The sequence below is a fragment of the Alligator mississippiensis genome, chromosome 1 (genome assembly GCF_030867095.1).
Source record: "Alligator mississippiensis isolate rAllMis1 chromosome 1, rAllMis1, whole genome shotgun sequence".
In the NCBI taxonomy this organism is placed as follows: Eukaryota; Metazoa; Chordata; order Crocodylia; family Alligatoridae; genus Alligator; species Alligator mississippiensis.
The window spans coordinates 339,225,981-339,244,825 of NC_081824.1; the positions used below are offsets into that span (position 1 = coordinate 339,225,981).

Genomic DNA, 18,845 nt, shown 5'->3' on the forward strand with positions numbered 1-18,845 from the left:
AAGCAGCTCCAGAAGTGCCATGGTGTTCTGGACATACCCCTCCTGAAGCTGCTGCATGCCAAGGTAATCTCGAGGTGCTGGCTGTCCGTTTTTTTTCTCTTTCTTATGTTCCCCTAGTGAAAGTTATATTAAAAAATAAACTTTTGTTTCCAGGCACTGGATTTCATGATGCCTTTTTCTGCTAGAAGAAATTTCTAATAGCAAAGAGCCTTTTATTTTCCATATAGGTACTTGTGGGTCATAATTGTCACCTATTAAGTGTTTTGGATAAGGTTGGAGTTAATTGAAACTAGGATAAATTTAAAATGTAGTAGGTACAGAATCCATTAACTTAGTGCTCCTCCTCCAGCCTCACCTTCATTCCTCATCTTCCTTCTGTCTATAGCACCTTAGAACCTGGTTCAAATTGTATGTCCATGAACACTTATCTGTTCATATTTCCTTCTTAATCAGTGGGATTTTCTTTGTATGCTATTCTTCATGTGTTTTTTCTTTAGTCTTAACTTAATTACTGGTTTGCATGGCTGTTTCTATATATCTTCTCTGCTTCCCTTAAATATTTTTATACAACTCATTTGGGATTTTTAGAGCCTTTTTATTAAGTGCCATAGGTCCTTTTTAGTTATCCTGAGGGGAAAAAAGTATGAATAAGTTGATAGCCATGCTCTTAATCATAAACCTGTGAGTGAAACCTCACCAGCCTAACTAATATGTTTATATCCTATTCAGACCACCCCAGGAAAGCGAGCCTGGAAAAAGGCTCTTTATCTGCCTGCAATCTTCTTAAACTTCACATGATTTAAAAATTTATTCCTTAATGCAGGTTGCTTCCACTCCTTTAACTAATCTGATTGCCAGTGAATAGTTAAACTGATCAGAACTTAGTAGATGGTAACAGTGATAAAGAAGTGTTTTCAGTTATTTCATCAAACAGTAATACAACATAATGAAATTACTTTGTTCAAAAACTTAGTGAAATCTGCTCAAAACCGCTGCCTTGGCTTCCCAGCTGCCAAGTATTTCCTCTGTTACTGTTTAGCTGTATACCAGAGTGTTTTTTTAAACTTAATATGGAGACGGGAAGGTTCGGAGCCCCCAGAATACATAATCAAGGACCGTGTTTACAGTGGCTTACCTCAACAGTAGTGTTTTTCATATCCATTTGTTAATGCAATGAATCTCTTTTAAAACAAGGCTTCTACTCTGACAAGAAAGGTATTCTAGGTGTTACAGTACTGTTCAGTTAATGACCTGGGTGTAAGCACACCAGCTACACACCTCACTAAATATGTGAACTGAATTTTGGTATAAGATCTTTTGCACTGCATTATCTTGATGACTCCCATTCTTCCGTCAAGGAACATTGGTACTCTTGTGTGAAGGCATCTGGGTTAATTGCTCTGTGTGTAAACTCAGCAGTCTTTTACGTGCAGACTCAAGGGCCTAAACCACAGATTATCAGGAACAGTGATAATTTCAGAAATCAGAATCACAAGCAGGATCAGTAAGAGTGATAGCATAAGGAGGGTTGGATCCCTGGGTGCTGCCTGAAGCGGGAGGGAGGGCACCTGTCCCCTGTTCCCCTCTCCCTATGTACTTTTCCTGATTTAGCTGTGGCTCCAACAGTGATGAGGGCAGAGAAGCAAAGGTGCACGGTACAGAAGCAGTGACTGGAGGTATGCTGTTGCTGGGGGAGATATCACACTTTTTGCCATCAAATATTTGCGACATTTTTGGCTGCTCAACATGCCAAGTTTCCAGCTGCTGTTCCTGTACTACACCCTACTGCCACTTCTGTCCTTCCCAGTGTGGGCACAGGGTCTGGGAGGTGCAGGGAGAGGGGGAAATGGGTGCAATACTAGCCATGTATATTTCTGAGCAAGAATAGCACTCTTATTGTTAGCTGGAGCTCAGCCACAGAGGCAGAGGCTGTCTTAATCTGGAACCAGTCAGTTTTGTGTACTTGTGCGTTCAGATTTTCTCCTGTCTTCAAATAAGTAGTACGTCTGCAGCCTGCTAATGAGCATCCTAAAGTTTAAAGTAGTTTAATTTTTTTCCCCCCATAATCCCCACTTTTACCTCCTAGCTGATGGATCAGAAAGTATAAGATTGGGAAAATCTACAGTAGAATTACAGTACAGCCAGGTAACCCTGAGCTTTAAATCAACTCTTCCCACTTGTAGCTAGGGGAAAAGGGAGCAATAAGAATATATGCTATTCTTCCCTCCTGGCCTGGCTAGCAGGCCAGGAGGGAAGAGGAAAGTACTTCTACATTCCTAGAGAGACCTGATGAAGAATGTCCTTTGCATTTGAGAGCTTGTCCAGCTTTTATTATCCCGTCTATATAGTTGGTCCAATAAAAGATACCACCCTAAGAAATCCTTGCCTTTTGTATAATTTCTGGACCATCGCTGCTACAACCTCACTCTTCCTAAAAATAGAAATTTGGCCCTTCAGTCTGCATACATCATGTACAGTGTGTTAATTTCTTGGCCTAAATAGTCATTTTGTTCAAGTACAATATTGAGCATTGTTAATGTGCCTGGCAGACATTCATGTTATGGTCATATCTACACAGATATGACAGCTGCAGTATCCTCTTACAGGCATGTTATAATGTGTACTTATTGATTTGTCAGGTAAAACGCTCCAGGAGTAAAGGAGGATTGGCTGGTCCGGATGGCACAAAGTCAGTGTTTGGTCAAATGTGTGCTAAAATGAGTTCGTTTAGTCCAGATAGCCTTCTTCTACCTCATCGTGTTTGGAAAGTCAAGTTTGTTGGTAAGAATTTTAATCATCTCCCCCCCCCCCCCCCAACCCGGTCCTATTTTTCTCATAACCATATTCTTCATTTTCTTTTTGGGGGATATAAAAGTAGGAAGAGATATGGAGGGAAGGGTGAGAAAATGTTTGAAATCTAAGAAATCAAAAGATCACATTCTGAGAAGCTCAGAATCCATATTTAGGTTTGTTATAAAACCAAAGATCAGTAGAAATATTTCCATAAATCTATTTTAAATATCAAAGAAAACAATCTATTGCTAAATCCAACATTCCATAACGGCAGAACCTGGTCTAATTTTTGCACCCCCCCTCTCTCCCGCCTCCAACCAACACATTTAAAAGCAAATGTGCAGAACCCACATACCTTAGATCAGTTCTGCCTTGGGCTTTTTGAATGTCTGTGGCTAGCCCTGATTATATTGATGTTTAACTCAAAGTTTAATGTGTTAAAATTTCACCTAGGCGTCTTAAGTTTCATAAAATTTCCTTGGTGTCTTTTGTTTGGCATGTGATAAAGTAGTACATATTGTCATTAAGAGATAAGTTTAACAAGCATTTTTAAAATATCAAAATACAATACTACCTAAAAAGACTAATTGTTCAGTGCTCAGTTTCATAGGCCATGTTGAATAAAGAAAATAACTTTTTCTTTCTGTTCTATTCATTTATTCAATATATCAAACATTTGGCTTTGCATGGTCTCTCAGAGAACTGCTCATAGTCTTGCTGCATATATTCATGTTTGTCGAGGAGGAAACTATTTAAATGAGAACCAGAATTTTAGATGTATTTTATCATAAACTGATATATGACAATGTAGCTTTTTAGTATGCAGTTGTTTTCTCAGTATATTGAAGAAAGTATCTTACTCCAAACTACATTTAGAAACATTTTGGATATGATCTGTTGTTTCCTTTTGCAAGGTGAATCTGTGGATGACTGTGGTGGAGGTTACAGTGAATCCATTGCTGAAATGTGTGAAGAGCTTCAGAATGGGCTGACCCCTCTCCTCATTGTGACACCTAATGGAAGAGATGAATCTGGGGCAAATAGAGATTGTTTCCTGTTAAACCCTGCGGCCAAGTCTGTTTTACATATGAACATGTTTCGTTTCCTGGGTAAATTTCCTAGCGGCATTCCTATTACCCAAACTTTGATTGTGTAATGTGTGTAGAATCCAAAAAAGATAATTTTTTTTTTTTTTGCTTTTTTAAATCCTCCAGGTGTACTGCTGGGCATTGCTATCCGTACTGGAAGCCCTCTAAGCCTCAACCTGGCAGAACCAGTGTGGAAGCAGCTAGCAGGAATGAACTTGACTATTGCCGATCTTAGTGAGGTAATTGTAAATGTTTTAGTCATAGATCTAACTTGGAGAAAGTGGGAGGGAAACTACCATTGCTTTTCTGCTTGTGACTGACTTCTGTACTGGGGATAAATGTGGCGTTCTGAGTCATCTTTTTAACTTTGAGGTCTTGTGAAGGCCTACTTTTTTGCTTATGGTTAAAACTTTAAATTCAAGTGTTTATTTCAGAGTTAAACTAATTTTTTTAGCCTGAACATTTCTGCAATTCGATTTGAAAGCTGTTGCTTAAGGGCATGGTAAAAATGGTTTAAGAAAATGGTTTCTTGAGAAGTTGGGTCAAAATGTCACGTGCAATTCTTGCAGATATATTGAGTTGCTCTTTTAAGAGAAGTATTTTTTTTTACAGCAGGAATGATCTTCTGTATTAGGTACATTGTACTGTATCCCATTTATTAAACACTAATTCTTTATAAGTATGCATCCGTGTTGTTGGTCTCTCTAGAAAGAGACTAGGTAAGAATGCTGATAGTTTTGAATTAAATTGAAATATTGGATTTGAAGTAGTTTTATGATGAGCTCGGTGGTACAGTGCAAAGTGTGTTTTGGGATTGGACTAAAACTTAAGATGGCACTGCCATGGGTCTCTTGGCTGACCCAGAGAGCATTGCATTATCCTTCTGTCTTGGATTTTCTTATCTGTAAAATCCATATAACCAGCTGAAGATAACTGAGATGTATGTCCCCATATATAAACAAGATCTTGTGTTACAAGAAGAATTTGTTTCCAACTTCAATTAACCTAGGATATCATGAAGTGCCAAAGCTACTCTGCATATTGTGCCAGCTCACTGGGCTTAGCAACTTTTCCAGCAACTTATTACTAGATTTTTCAGGTTCTCGAATAATATTGACTTCTTGGCTTCCTTTTATGAACTTGAAGTACTTGGAAGATGTTTAATATTTTCAGTATTAAATATTGTTTGTCTGATGTATGTTACTGGTTATAGGATACCAAAGGGTAAAATTGGGAGTGAAGGGGACAGGCACACTTTTTCTGACACCACGGGTGTTGGTTTCTCTGATATTTGCCTCTGTGGTTGACTGACTGGCTGGCCTTATTTGGCATCCTGTAGCCTTAAGAGGCCACTAGGCAGGAAAATGGAAGTGAAGACCAGGTGACTAAGTAATCTGAGCTCAAGGTGGCAAGAGCTGGATATATACAGACACTGCCTCTGACTCACAGAATGAGGTCTGTGTTAATACCCCTTTGCTCTCGTTTAAACTCAACAGCAGAAGCAAAGCATAAAAAATACTTTGTTTTGAAAAGACTGTTCTGGGTTTCTTTTTGTGCACTGGTTTCAGCTCCTGAAGGAGAGTCCTGCAGGACTCACAGTTGATCCTACTCGAAGGACCATGGTGGCTTCTGTTGTGCCCTCTAAAATTGGGAGAATTGTGAAATTCTTTTTTTGAGGGAGTGAAGAGGTAGGGTCTGCCAGCTACAGAGAGGTTGCACTTGGATTCAGGAGGGTTAAAAGGTGCAGCCAAGCCTTCAGCTATGACAGGGCCAGCTGAAGATGCATATTTGCATTTGTTGTGACAACTGGGGTGCATTTTCTTTGTTCCCTTGATGCTTGCTGTTGTAAGGGTTCAATTAGTGCAAGCATGTCAAACTTTTCTGGTCCCTGGGCCAGCTCTAGATCATGGAGTTTATCTCAGGTCAGATCCAAACTCATCTCTGGCAGGTGGGGTGAGCAGTGGCACATGGAAGTTAACATGGCCATTGTTTGGTCACCCCCATCCCTGCCCTACCTGTTGACGCATGTTCTCACTGGGGGTATGTATCCCGGACTTAGGGGGTAGGCCCCACCCTCGAGTTCCTAGGACCTCTGTGGAGCTCCAGCCCATGGAAAACATGTTTGACACCCCTCACAATGTATGTTCTTTAAATCCAGTCTCGGTGGCATAATCTAGTTTCTTGGCAGGTATTTTTTCCTCTTTCTCTCATAGAGGGATTGGAAAACTAGAACAAAGATTTAAAAAAACAAAACCCTAATGAAATATTGTGCACTGCGCATGCACTTAATCTCTCAGCTGTGTTGTATTCAGAATGAGTAATTGAGACAGAACCTTTGTATGATTAGCTTCCTTTCGTTCTACTGTAGAAAAAACCTGATGAAAGGTATGCTCCTGTATGAGTGAATGAATAGTTTGCTCATAGCTCATGGACTTGTTTTTCTTTTGAAAGGTTGATAAAGATTTTATTCCTGGGCTCATGTACATTCGAGACAATGAAGCTACTTCTGAAGAGTTTGAAGCCATGAGTCTTCCCTTCACAGTGCCAAATGCAAGTGGTCAGGACATCCAGTTGAGTTCCAAATACACCCATATTACACTGGATAATAGAGCTGAATATGTGAGACTGGCAATAAACTACAGGTTTGTTTTATACTTCTACTCAGATTTTAGAATTGGTGGGAAGTCTAACACTGCTTATATACAAATGAGTAGTGTAGTTTCTTGCACACTACATGAATTTTCTTGTGTCGTATTATAAATACATCTTCCTATCTCCTTGGAGATAATTCCCAAGGCTTTAATATCTTGCATGCACCTGAAAGGAACTGCACATCTGATACTAAGAATTTTAGAACCTAAGACCAGCATTTTCCTTTTTTAAACACCTAACATTAGGGTAGATGTATTGTTCAGACAAGGAGGTTGTTCTTAGCTGACATTAGTTACCCAAAATGTCTCTTGCATCTTGGTTTCCCAGGGGTTGATTCAGCCTTCCTGTGAACATACACTGTTCACGTCTATATGCCATCTGCAAGTTGGCTTCCTCTTAACATATTCTATTTGGAAATTTAGATACAGTCCTCTCTAATACCACTTTTTTCTAATTCTAATCCCATTTATTCCACTCTAATCTTAAAATCCAAGGTCAAAAATGTTATACCGTGAGTCTCCAAATTAGGCTTCTACCTCTGTAGTTGCACAGATAAATTGGTAGTGCTGAACAGCCTCAATGAAATTGGAGTGCAGAGGGGGAGGCAAGATGCTTGATGCTTTCTGAAAATTTGGCAGTGGCTTTTTAAGGTTCCTAATATTCTTATTTAGGAACTGGCTTTAGGCATCTCTTGGTTTGAAGAGATCATCCTGAGCGCATGTTGTTTAGTTTAAAATGTGATGAATGCATTAGCATGGGTTGAGGATCTCTCTCTTGATTTACAATGCAACTCAAATGATCACTAGGAGTCATGGTCATTGAAACTTTTTTCCAATATATCTGACTTTCTGCAGACTTCATGAATTTGATGAACAAGTGGCAGCAGTTCGTGAAGGAATGGCTCGTGTTGTCCCAGTTCCTCTTCTTTCACTCTTTACAGGATATGAACTGGAAACGATGGTATAACTTTTCTGGTTTTCTAATTCTGTTGGATTGACTTTGTAAAATGGAGCTGTTTACATGAGTGTTACTGATCTTAAAGCAGTAGTACTAGTATTAGTAACAATGCTCTGTCTAACGATAGTAGATGGCAAATTTGTAGCTAAGGGAAATGGATAGAAAACATATGTCCTGTTACTGTGTTAGATATGCAGTTACATAGTGGTGTTTGGATTGTGTGTGTGACTCAGCTAGAAACCAATAAGCTCTGGCACTGCCTGATCACAGGTTTAAAGGCAGGCTGTTCATTCAACACCATGGAGTGTTTTCTTTTTTTTGTTTTTTTTTTTGAGGTGTAATCAGGAGATACTATTTCCTGAGGGTGTTGTGGGTGTTAACTCCATTGCTACATACTTTACCATTGTAAAGCATTAAGAATGAATGCTACAAGTAGTATCAAAGGGTCTAGACACTGGATGCTAATCAACATCTGGCTGTCACTGTTCAAAAGGGTTAATAAGTAACCCTTAATTAGTAAATATTGTAAGCTGCTAAAATATTTAGAGAAAGAAGGTGGTAACTAATTTTCTGATTGATTTCTTCTTACTTTATTTTCCAGGTATGCGGAAGCCCAGATATCCCACTTCATCTTCTGAAATCTGTAGCAACGTATAAGGGAATTGAACCAACTGCCTCCTTGATACAGTGGTTCTGGGAGGTGATGGAATCCTTCTCTAACACGGAACGTTCTCTCTTCCTCCGCTTTGTATGGGGTAGGACAAGGCTACCCAGAACAATTGCAGATTTCAGGGGCAGGGACTTTGTTATTCAGGTAAGATCAAAAAGGCCACTCCTGGTAATGAAGCCTGGATGGTGACTGATCTGGGAATGTGGCATTTTCACCAAATTGACACCCAAATAGTTTATTTATAGAGTTTGTAGTGGACTAGAATCCTGTAGAAATGCATAGATAACAAATTTTCTTTTAAATTTTCTAGTTTTTTGCTTGAGCTTTGGTGGTTAGGCTGTTCCAGTCTTAGGCAGTATTTTTTTTTGGTTTCAAGATTTTCACTGTCTTGCTTCCCTTGTTGATTGTTTGTCTCAGTGATATATTTGTTGAAGATCTGAATTGAAGGTCAGTTAATCTTAGTATATATTTTAGTGTCCTACACAGAAGCTGTGGTGTTAGCACTAAAACATTTCTTACTTGCTTTTTACTGTATTGGTTTACTTTTTCTAGCTTGTTCCCTTACTGTCTTATACCATATAGATGGATTAATTTTTGTTGTAACAAATGAAAAGTATTTCTGTTTTGTTTGTTTTGCATAACAGCTTTTCTTTCAAACAGTCTTTACATCAGGATAAATACATGTTAACAGGTCCTGTTTTAAAGAATCCAGAGGCTTTTATCTTGGTATTTATTCATGCATAGGTGTTGATTGGTGAAACTAAAAATGCTTTATGCTGCTTCTCTGACAGGTTTTGGATAAATACAATCCTCCAGACCACTTCCTTCCTGAGTCATATACGTGCTTCTTTCTGCTGAAGCTTCCCAGATATTCTTGTAAACAGGTATTAGAAGAAAAACTGAAATATGCCATTCACTTCTGCAAATCCATAGACACTGATGATTATGCTCGAATAGCACTGACGGGAGAGCCTGCTGCTGATGACAGTAGCGATGATTCTGACAATGAAGATGCGGATTCTTTTGCTTCAGACTCTACGCAGGATTATTTAACAGGACATTGAAGAAAACACAAGAGCAAATGTCACAAGCACTGAGGCAATATGTCACAAGTGGCATTTGAGCAAAAGACAGTTTTAGAGTGCATAGTGTACAGAATATGTATAACAAGTGGAATGCTAATCTTCTCAACATGGGGGAAAATGTTTGTTACTCACAATAGGAATAATGGCTTATAATCCAAGTCATCAGTTTAGAATAAATGGCACAGTATATGGGCATTTAACATTTATTTTAAGAGTTAAAAGGGTTCCCCATAATGCTGCACTACATTTAGAATCTTTGTGTTTACTAAAGTGTTGTAAATGTTTATATAAATATAGTAGTGCAGCATCCAGAAAGGCAGTGAAACCTTTAAATTGTGGGTGCAATAGATTTTTTTCATATTAAGTGTTGTGTTCTGTGCATTTTCTTGGTTGTATATTGAACAAACTGTGCAACACCTGAATAGTATTATAAATATTTCAATTAACTTTACTAGAAGTTTGTTAAAATTTTTTTGAACATTAAATTATCATTATTCTTTGAAATACATCTATAGGTAATAAACAAAGGACCATTAGGTTCACCTCCACCCCCAATTTGTATATTTTAGCTTATGCATTATGTATCTCAAAATTGATACCTTTCTGTGAGCAGCAGCATAATTCTTATCATGGAAAGTGTATTGTATATAATTCGTGCCATGTAAATTAAAAAATTATAATTTCCCTCCAAATAAAACCTCTGTCACTAAAAGTTTAATAAGACTTTTTATGGTCATGTAGTTGGCATGTGGGGAAGAGGGTTGTAAAATGGTTAAAATCTTTTAAATGTAATTTAAACTAAGATTTTTTTTTTTACCCTAAAATTTACCATAGTTGTAAATATTTGCATGGTTCATTCAGAGAGAGTAATCATGGTGAGTACATTAGTATAACTAGGGCTACTCAGCCCACAGTGAGCTTAAGCACTGTGAAAACTGGCACAGAAAAGTCTTCTCAGTATAGTAATAAAATGATATTAACCACTCCTTATCTATACAGGGGCTGTCAGACACTACTACCACTGCCAGTGAGTGTGCTGGCAGAGAAATTTTTAAGAGAAAATTGTATGCATATGTATTAAGCACTTGGGACTGCCTGTTTCCTGAAAGGCAATATTGAGTAGGAGAGATGACATTCGTAACATTTTCTGGTTGAAGAATTCAGAGCATTTACCAGACTGATCCTGAAATGCATTTTGCCTGGGCTTTCTGTGCATAACTTGTTTTGAAGTGTGTAGGGCTTTGCATGGGTGTGGTGTCCTAGTATGCTGTGAAGTACAGCATCAATGCCTGATTTGTAGTAGTAGGCAACCATCGATTCTTCTGGAACAGAGGGTGTGTGAGAGGTCACTAGGACCTTCCTCTACACGTACACCTAGGCAGGAGTATGGAGGAGTGGAGGCTGTCCAGACCTTCCATCTTCCTGTTACACCATTGAGAGAGTAGCCAAATGCCAGACTGAGTCTGGACATTTAGTGCCACAATGGCTGTAGTTATACGCACGTCTAGGAATCAAACCCAAGTCTCTCATGTGGCAGATGAGGATTCTACCACTGAACCACAACAGCAGGTGCCTGACTTGTACTACACCTCTTATGTGGGAAAGTAATTAGGTGTAGTAGCTGTGGTGAACAGAGTTAAACTTCAGCAGAGGGTAAATTAAAATCAAGATTTAAGATGTGAGTAGCTTATTCCCAGGACTGTATTTTTGAGTCAATAAATGTTAAAGTTTACTTTATAATTAGTGAAAAATCAGCTTTTCTTACCTTTTAAATTATTAACTATTTGAGAAACTGCCCTTAATTGGTACCCTTTCCTCTTATTGCAACTCTTGCACATTGGAATATCATGGCTATCAAATCACTTTTCCTGAAACCTGATAAGGATTTTGGAATTTTGTCACCAGTGATGTGCAAGGTGCACAACCACAATCAGAGTAGTTACCAAATGTTTACGGTCATACTGGTAGGCCCTGAATGGCTCTGTCTTAGATCTGGCATTGCTCAAAATTTTCAGTAGCAGGTGGACTGGAACTATACAGTGTTTTCATTAACAACTTCATTAGCAATTTAATGTATGCTGGTATAAAGTTTGTGGATGACACCAAGCTGGGAGGGTTTGCAAACACTTTGGGGGGACAGGATCCAATCTGAAATTGATTTTAATAAATTGGGGAGAGTAATGAATTCCAGCTTACTGATTTCGGACAAAGACAAATGTATTACACTTAGAAGAAATCAAAAGCACAATGACACAAAGGGGAATTTTATCTGGCTAGATAACAATACTGCAGATAAACATCTGGACTTCAGTAGGTCCCAAATGAATGAAGCAGTGATGCTTTTGGGGGGAAAAACCCCCAAAAGCTCAAATGAATTCCTTGCGTATTAAGAGAAGTGTTGTATTTAAGATGTGGCTGTACTTGGTGCAGGGGGGAGGCCTTAGTTGAAGTACTGGCCTCAGCTTACAGCAGGGGTGAGCAAAATGCAGCCCTTGGACCAGATGCAGCCTGCCAGGCCATTCTATCTGGCCTGCGGGACCCCTAAAATATTTAGAAAATTAATAATTATCTGCCCCTGGCTGCCTGTTACGTGGCCCTCGATGGCTTGCCAACACTCAGTAAGTGACCCTCTGCCTGAAATAATTGCCCGCCCCTGGCTTACAGCATCCTGCTTTGAGAATGACATAGACAAGGGGGAAGTCAAACTCATCTTGTGCCCTGGGCTGGATCCAGACTGGGGGGGCTCCTTGTGGGCCAGATCCATCCCAGGGTATGTGGCTGCAGCAGGTCCTGGTACAGTGTTTTGAAATTTCTGCCACATACCCCATGCCATGACAGCAGCTCTAGGTCTGACGCATGGCATGTGGTAGTGGGGCAGCTCCAGCAGCAGGTGCCAACAGAGCTGGCAGCGAAAAGGTGGAAGGTAGGGCAGTGGCAATGACAACGGGTGAAACAGCTGGAGCAACCAGGGCTATATCAGCCTGTGCTTATCCTCCTGTAGGGCTGTGGAAACTTTGGTCACTGATTTGATTTGGTGAAGATTCAGTCTGATTTAGCAGCCGAATCTCCAAATCCGTACCGAATCAGGAGACCCTTTAATGTCTCCAAATGGAATTAGAACCCTCTGAATCAATTCAGAGAGATTCGGTGATTCGGACATAAACACAGCTTTGAATGTTTTTTCTACATACCTCAAGGCACCAGGCAGCTCGTGAACACAGATGCTGGGGCAGATGGAGCATCCCACGGGAGTGTGGCGAGGGGTCCCCAGCATGCTCGGTGGTGGACTGGGAGCGGACAAGAAGTATTTCTGGTCCACTTCTGGGTCCACCATGGAGTGCATGGGGGAACCTCGGCAACTGGTACCTCCTGGGTCTGGGGGCACACTCACAGCTAATCGCTGAGCCAGGGGGGCGCGGGGGCAGTTCCTTGTGTGCTTGGCGGTGGACCGGAAATACTTCTGGTCCACTTCTGGGTCCACCACTGAGCACACAAGGGGCCCCTCCCGCGTTCCTGTGGGACGCTCCATCTGCCCTAGCATCGCAGCATGAGCCATGCTTGGTACCTCGAGGTATGTAGAGAAAACATTAAAAACTGTGTCTATGGCTGAATTGCTGATTCTCTAAATCAGCATTGAATCTTCAGATTCGGATTCAGCTGAATTGAGTCAGGACAGCGATCTGAATCAACAAATTGAATCACAATCCCCAATTAATTCGATTTCGGATTCAGATTTGGCCTAGGACCTGTTTTGCACACCCCTACCCTTCTGCTGCCAAATCACCATGTCCACTGGAGTCCAAGGGCCCTGGGTTATTTAGTAGCTTCTAGTGGTCTTGTACCCAGCTGGCTGGATAGAGTGGCTCTGTGGGCTGGATCTGGCCCACGGACCATACATTTCCCACCTCTGATGTAGACAAAGGGAGTCCAGAATGGAACAGTAAAAATGTTAAGAGGTTTATAAAGCATGACTTCAAGGAAAAAGAGAAGAAATTAGGTTTGTTTATTCTGGAAAAAAACAAAGGGATAAGGTAGTTGCACTCTTCTGATTTGGTAAGAAACTGGATATAGAGGGGAGTAACTGAAGACTGATGTTTTCTGTGTCTGTGGGGGTATGAAAGAAAATCAGATTCATTTTCAGCAATGGGGATTTAGGTTAGATATTAGGAAAAAGCTGTCTAACTGTAAGAATAAGCACAGAAACAGACTACCTGGGGAGGTGTCGGAATCCCCAGCACCGGAGGTTTTTAAAGCAGGCTAGACAAACACCTGTCAGAGAAGATCTATATATAGTTGTTTTTGCTCGGTGCAGTGGGAAGCACGAGTTCTCTTGAGGTTCCCTTTTAGCAGTACACTTCTATGGTTTTATGTACCCTGTTCATAATATTCTACTCAAAATGCTGAAGCCTTAGAGCCTGAAATTTGCTGAAGGGAAGATGTTAAAATCCTGCACCAATTGGTATGCTAATCATCTGCTATTTGCAGAGCTTAAAAAGGGCGGGAGGGTGTGGGGGAGTGTGTAAGCCACATGTGAGGAAGACTTGCAAAATAAGTTTCTTTTCTCTTGTATGAGTGTGTTGTTGATTAGTTCCTATGTGCCATTAATTTACAAAGCCCTTTCTTTGCACAGTATGTTTCTGCGCTCTATTCTACTAAAATGATCATGAAAACTCTTAATTTTCCCTTGCACATTTATGATTGACTGCTCACCACTTCCCATTAGCACTGAATAGAGAGAGGAGTTCTTCAATGGAATGAGAGAATTGTAACTTGGTAATATTCTGGTAGCATGTCAACTCCTTGTTTCATGTGTTCTGGTAAATGACCGTAATGCCACTTGTAAAGGTTACAACTTTGGTAGAGCTCCCTCACCTGGGTACCACATGTTTTTAAGCTGCCCTTAGACTGTGTAGTCTGCAGCAATGGCTCTTTCTTAGTCACTTCTGATACGCTTTCAGGGCACAGGCTACGTCTGTCCTTCAGGCAGCTGGACCTTCAAAGCCCAGATGTTAGAGCCTCTTGGAGCAGTTCTTACCCACAGTAGCTTATGCAAACTGTTCTCGGGGCTCCCGGCTTGCAGGCGCTTTATTTTACAGCTGATCTCTTCAGTGGCACCTGTTAGTAGAAGACATGTGCAGCCTTCTATGGGTGGCCAGAGTCCACTAAGGTAAATGGTTCTCTGTTTGTTCACTGAAGCAGGACACTTGTGTGGCTGCCCAAATGTCACGTGAGCTGTGCATTTTGCCACCAGTAACTAATGACTTGCTGATACCTACTCAAAACACCACTGAGTGGCAGCATATCTCTTCTGACACACACCCATACACACCTTCCCCCCATCATCCCTGCTCCACCAGTATGTTGAATATTCATGAGATGTTAGGGTTCTCTAACAAGTCCCTATTTTTCTCCCCCTGCTCTTGGTTGGCTGGGTTATCTCTGTCCTTTTTCCTGGGGTGGAGGGGCAGGAGGGTTTCATCTCTGCTTCTTTCTCCCTTTTATAGTCTGGCTTAGCAGGGTATTGGAGTATCAGCTCCCCACAGTTGGAGCCCATGTAGTGGCTTTCATGGCCACAGATATCGGCTATAGGTAACTCCTCTGTAATGGGTTTAGGATTCCTGTCTCCTACATGTAGCTGATTTCTTAATCATGAAGTGTGTTTTTCTTTCTCTCCTACCAGTTTCCTTTTTCCTTTTCTGGTCCAAGAGTTAAAAAGGGTCCCCTACTACTGAAAACATACCTCCCACACTCTATGACCTACTAAACCTTTTATTCAGCAAAAACTACTTTTTTGGAAGCAGTTGCTCCTTTTTTATTGTCCCCACATAAAATCTATTCGTGTGGTGATGGTCTTCATTGGTTGGCCTGCTTATGGATAGATGTATTGAAGTCATTCCCTGTCCTCTTCACACAAGGAGGTAGTATGCAGTGACAGATGATTATAAGCCAAATGCACAGACCATTCATGAAATAAAACAGGAGCATTTGAGCGGTATGCAGAGAGATTCTCTAAATTGCCACGATAAATTCTTTATTGCTAAAAAGAGTTAGACATATAATTGTTTGTGGTTGATGAATATATTGTCTGGATACTAATAGTGGGGTACTGGAGTGTGCCTATGGTTTTGGAAGCACTGTTTTGCTGGTATGTGAGGCTTAGTTCTGGAAGCTCCCAAACCAGCATTGGACTGGCTTCAAATTCCACAGGTGCTTGTGGCATTAGAGATGAAAGAGGAAAAAAGCTATAAGAGAAATACAAGGCAAAACATAGCCCATTCTCTACCCCTTAAATTGTAGCTATGTTAATTGTTGCCCCCTGTCCCAAGGAATTATAGTTTGGCCTGAAATAACATGTGCATGAAAGTCTCAGCCCCAAAGATTAACCTTATTTTTTTGAAAGTTTGACAAAAATGTTGAATGCCTGGTTGGCATAATTTTGTGGGGGGAAAAAAGCAGACTTTAAACAATTAATTTGTTGATGTTGGAACCACACACTAAGTCTGATTTCAGCTTTCCAAAAATAGTATGTTGCAATGAAAGGACAAGGTGTAACTTTCCATGAAACTCCCACCCAGTCCTCAATGTTTGCAACTCCAAACTATGTAGATAGCACAAGAAAGCAGGCATTGCACTATGCAAATTCAATATTTTACTGAGTTTGCTAAACATATCAAAGCAGAAGATGGGTGGTAAAGAAGCAAAATGGTTGTTTTTCTAAGAGAGTCACTCTTAGAAAAGGCAATCCTCCAGGCCCAAAGGGTAACAGTCCCTGAGAGAAGCAAGGGTGGTAAGAGTGCTCAGAAACCCCCTTGGCTCAGCAAGGGCATTCAGCAATGCCTGAGGACTAAAAGGGAGGCATACAGCTAGTGGAAGGGAGGAACTATTGCCAAGGAGTACTCCTCGGCCCGAAGTATAGGAGGGCTATTAGGAAGGCCAAGGCAGAGATGGAGCTCAGGCTAGCGTCCAGGATTAAGGACAACAAAATGTCCTTTTTCAAGTACATTGGGAGCAAGAAGAAGGCACCAGGCAATGTAGGGCCCCTGCAAGACACAAATGGTAATCTGGTGGCCATGCCAGACAAGAAAGCTGGTATTTTTAACAGTTTTTTTTGCCTTTGTTTTGCTGAACAGGGACCAGGATATCCCACCTACCAGAGGTAGGGACAATCTTGGGGATAGCTCTATCAAGCCTTCAGTCAGCGCAGATGTAGTTAGGGATCTTCTGGAAGGGCTAGACATTTTTAAATCTGCAGGTCCAGATGCCCTCCACCCAAGGGTGTTGAGGGAGCTGGCAGGGGTCATCGCGGAGCCCTTGGCCTGGCTGTATGAGCATTCGTGGTCATCTGGCCAGGTGCCGGGGGACTGGAAACTGGCTAATGTGGTCCCTATTTTTAAGAAGGGGAGTAAGGAGGACTCAAGTAATTATAGGCCTATAAGCCTCACCTCAGTGCTCGGGAAGATCTTGGAGAGAATCATCATCTGTGGGGGGCCTGGAGGGGAGATCATGCTCAGGGGCAATCAGCATGGGTTCACCAAAGGCAGGTCCTGCCAGACCAATCTGATTGCCTTTTGCGACCAAGTAACTAAATCCTTGGATGATGGTGTTGCTGTGGACACAGTCTTTCTAGACTTTAAGAAGGCTTTTGACACTGTCTCTCACCCCATCCTCATCAATAAATTAAGTGACCGTGGCATTGATGCCTGCGCAGTTGGATGGGTAAAAAATTGGCTGATGGGGCGCACCCAGAGAGTAGTGGTGGACGGGTTGTACTCAACCTGGCGAGATGTGAGCAGTGGGGTACCCCAGGGCTCGGTCCTCGGGCCTGCACTGTTTTAACATCTTCATTAGCGACTTGGACGAGGGGGTGGAAAGCACACTGTCCAAGTTTGCTGATGACACTAAGATGTGGGGCGAGGTGGACACGCTTGAAGGGAGAGAGAGGCTGCAACTAGATTTAGACTACAGAAGTTGGCAGATGAGAATAGGATGGGGTTCAACGTAGACAAATGTGTAGGGTGCTGCACCTTGGGAGAAGGAATCCACAGCATACATACAGGCTGGGGAGTTCCCTTCTTGAAAGCACAGAGGCAGAAAGGGATCTTGGAGTCATTATTGATGATGATATCTGATGATAATAAGGTATAACTCTTGGACACTGATTTTCCTGAGTAGGTCCCAAGGGGCTATGAAAAGGAGGTCAGTGTTAGAATCCCTGTTTTACAGATGGCGAGGCAAAATGGGGCATGAAAATAGTGTCTTGTTCAAGGATTCCAGCAGGCCAGTAGCAGCTTGGGGAATAGGATGGAGATGCCCTGAGTCTCAGTTCAGATGTGTGTGTGACCGATCACACTTCAGTGTATTTTCAGTCACAGCTGGCCCCAATTCACTGATCTGATTATGGGTCCACTTAATGCTGTAGACCAGTGGCACTCAACTTCCAACCCACAAGCCAAACTTGGCCATGCCGTCTGACCTGCAGGGTTCCTCACCCTGGGGTCGTACCAAGTTGCATCTATGGACTAACCTTGCGCTCCAACCCCATGTGGGATCTGGTCCATGGATTGACCCCACCCACGAGATGTGGTCCATGGCCTGGCCTTGCATCCCTCATCTGGCCCATGTAGCTGGAAGGTTGAGTACTACTGCTTTAGGGAGCTGGAAATAAAAAGCTGGGGAAAAGGTTGTCTACTTGTTTTGTGGGTTCATTTGCCATGACTACTTCCTTAGCTGTTCAGATGAGGGGACTAGAAATTGGGCTGAGAACAATTTCTCTCTCATACAATCAGAATTTTTTTCTCTAAGACCACTTCCCAACATGACCTAGTTCAAGTATAAGGCAGATATTGTATGCGATGTGCAGCACTGGAACACAATTCTGGAAGGGGCTTCTTGGGCCCTCTAGTCCAGTCTCCTTTGCAGTGGTCATTTTTTCTTCCTGTGATTTGGTTACAACATTTCTAGTTTAATTTTGAAAAGGCAAGATTTTTAAGATAAATGCCTTCCAACAGTTTTAACGCCAGCAATTATTTAGTGAAGTCCACTGAATTGGGTTAATGATGCATGTAATGCATAAGCTCTGGAGATCAAAAAGACATTCTTTAGAACTACTCTGATTTTCTTCTTTATCTTGCAAGGTTCACTTGTTTTGCCAATAACTGCCAGTTAAACTGACACACCGTTACAGAAGTGTCAGGTGTAAACTGCAGTGTAAAAATTCTCTCGTCATCTGGCCTTCAAGTGGTAAAATAGGATGCTCCTTTAGTTATCTGTTACGTAGCGTGTTAAAATCTTGTCCTTTTTGTGTCTTAAAATAATGTGTTCAGTCTCCAAACGTTAGAGGACCTTTTTTATCCCCCCAAAGTATACTGTCTATGTTTCCAATTTTTGTAAAGATTTTCTAAAGTTGTTCAAGATATAATGGGAAACCTTCAGCAAGCCGTTGCTTCTAAAGTTGCAAGGAAAATAATTGAAACGTACTAAATCTGGCTAGCCTGGGCTCCTGAGAATAGAAGCATCTAAAGTTCAATTGTTCAGTTTCTTTATTAGTGACTTGGACAACGGGGTAAAAAGCAGCCTGTTTAAATTTGCTGATGATACCAA

The 18,845-nt window shown here is 41.3% G+C and overlaps 1 protein-coding gene across 4 annotated transcripts in view; it reads left to right on the plus strand.

The window, feature by feature from the left end:
• Positions 1–9,966, plus strand: part of HERC2 (HECT and RLD domain containing E3 ubiquitin protein ligase 2) — a 194,051-nt gene extending 184,085 nt beyond the window's left edge. For all 4 annotated transcript variants that reach the window (XM_059720957.1, XM_059720960.1, XM_059720959.1 and 1 more), the window contains 7 exons: positions 2,640–2,781; positions 3,708–3,902; positions 4,008–4,120; positions 6,333–6,523; positions 7,388–7,493; positions 8,092–8,304; positions 8,952–9,966. In XM_059720957.1, the coding sequence (XP_059576940.1) occupies positions 2,640–2,781; positions 3,708–3,902; positions 4,008–4,120; positions 6,333–6,523; positions 7,388–7,493; positions 8,092–8,304; positions 8,952–9,224 (1,233 nt within the window). In that variant the 3' untranslated portion in view covers positions 9,225–9,966. The remainder of the gene's footprint in view (positions 1–2,639; positions 2,782–3,707; positions 3,903–4,007; positions 4,121–6,332; positions 6,524–7,387; positions 7,494–8,091; positions 8,305–8,951) is intronic.
• The last annotated feature ends 8,879 nt before the right edge of the window (positions 9,967–18,845 follow it).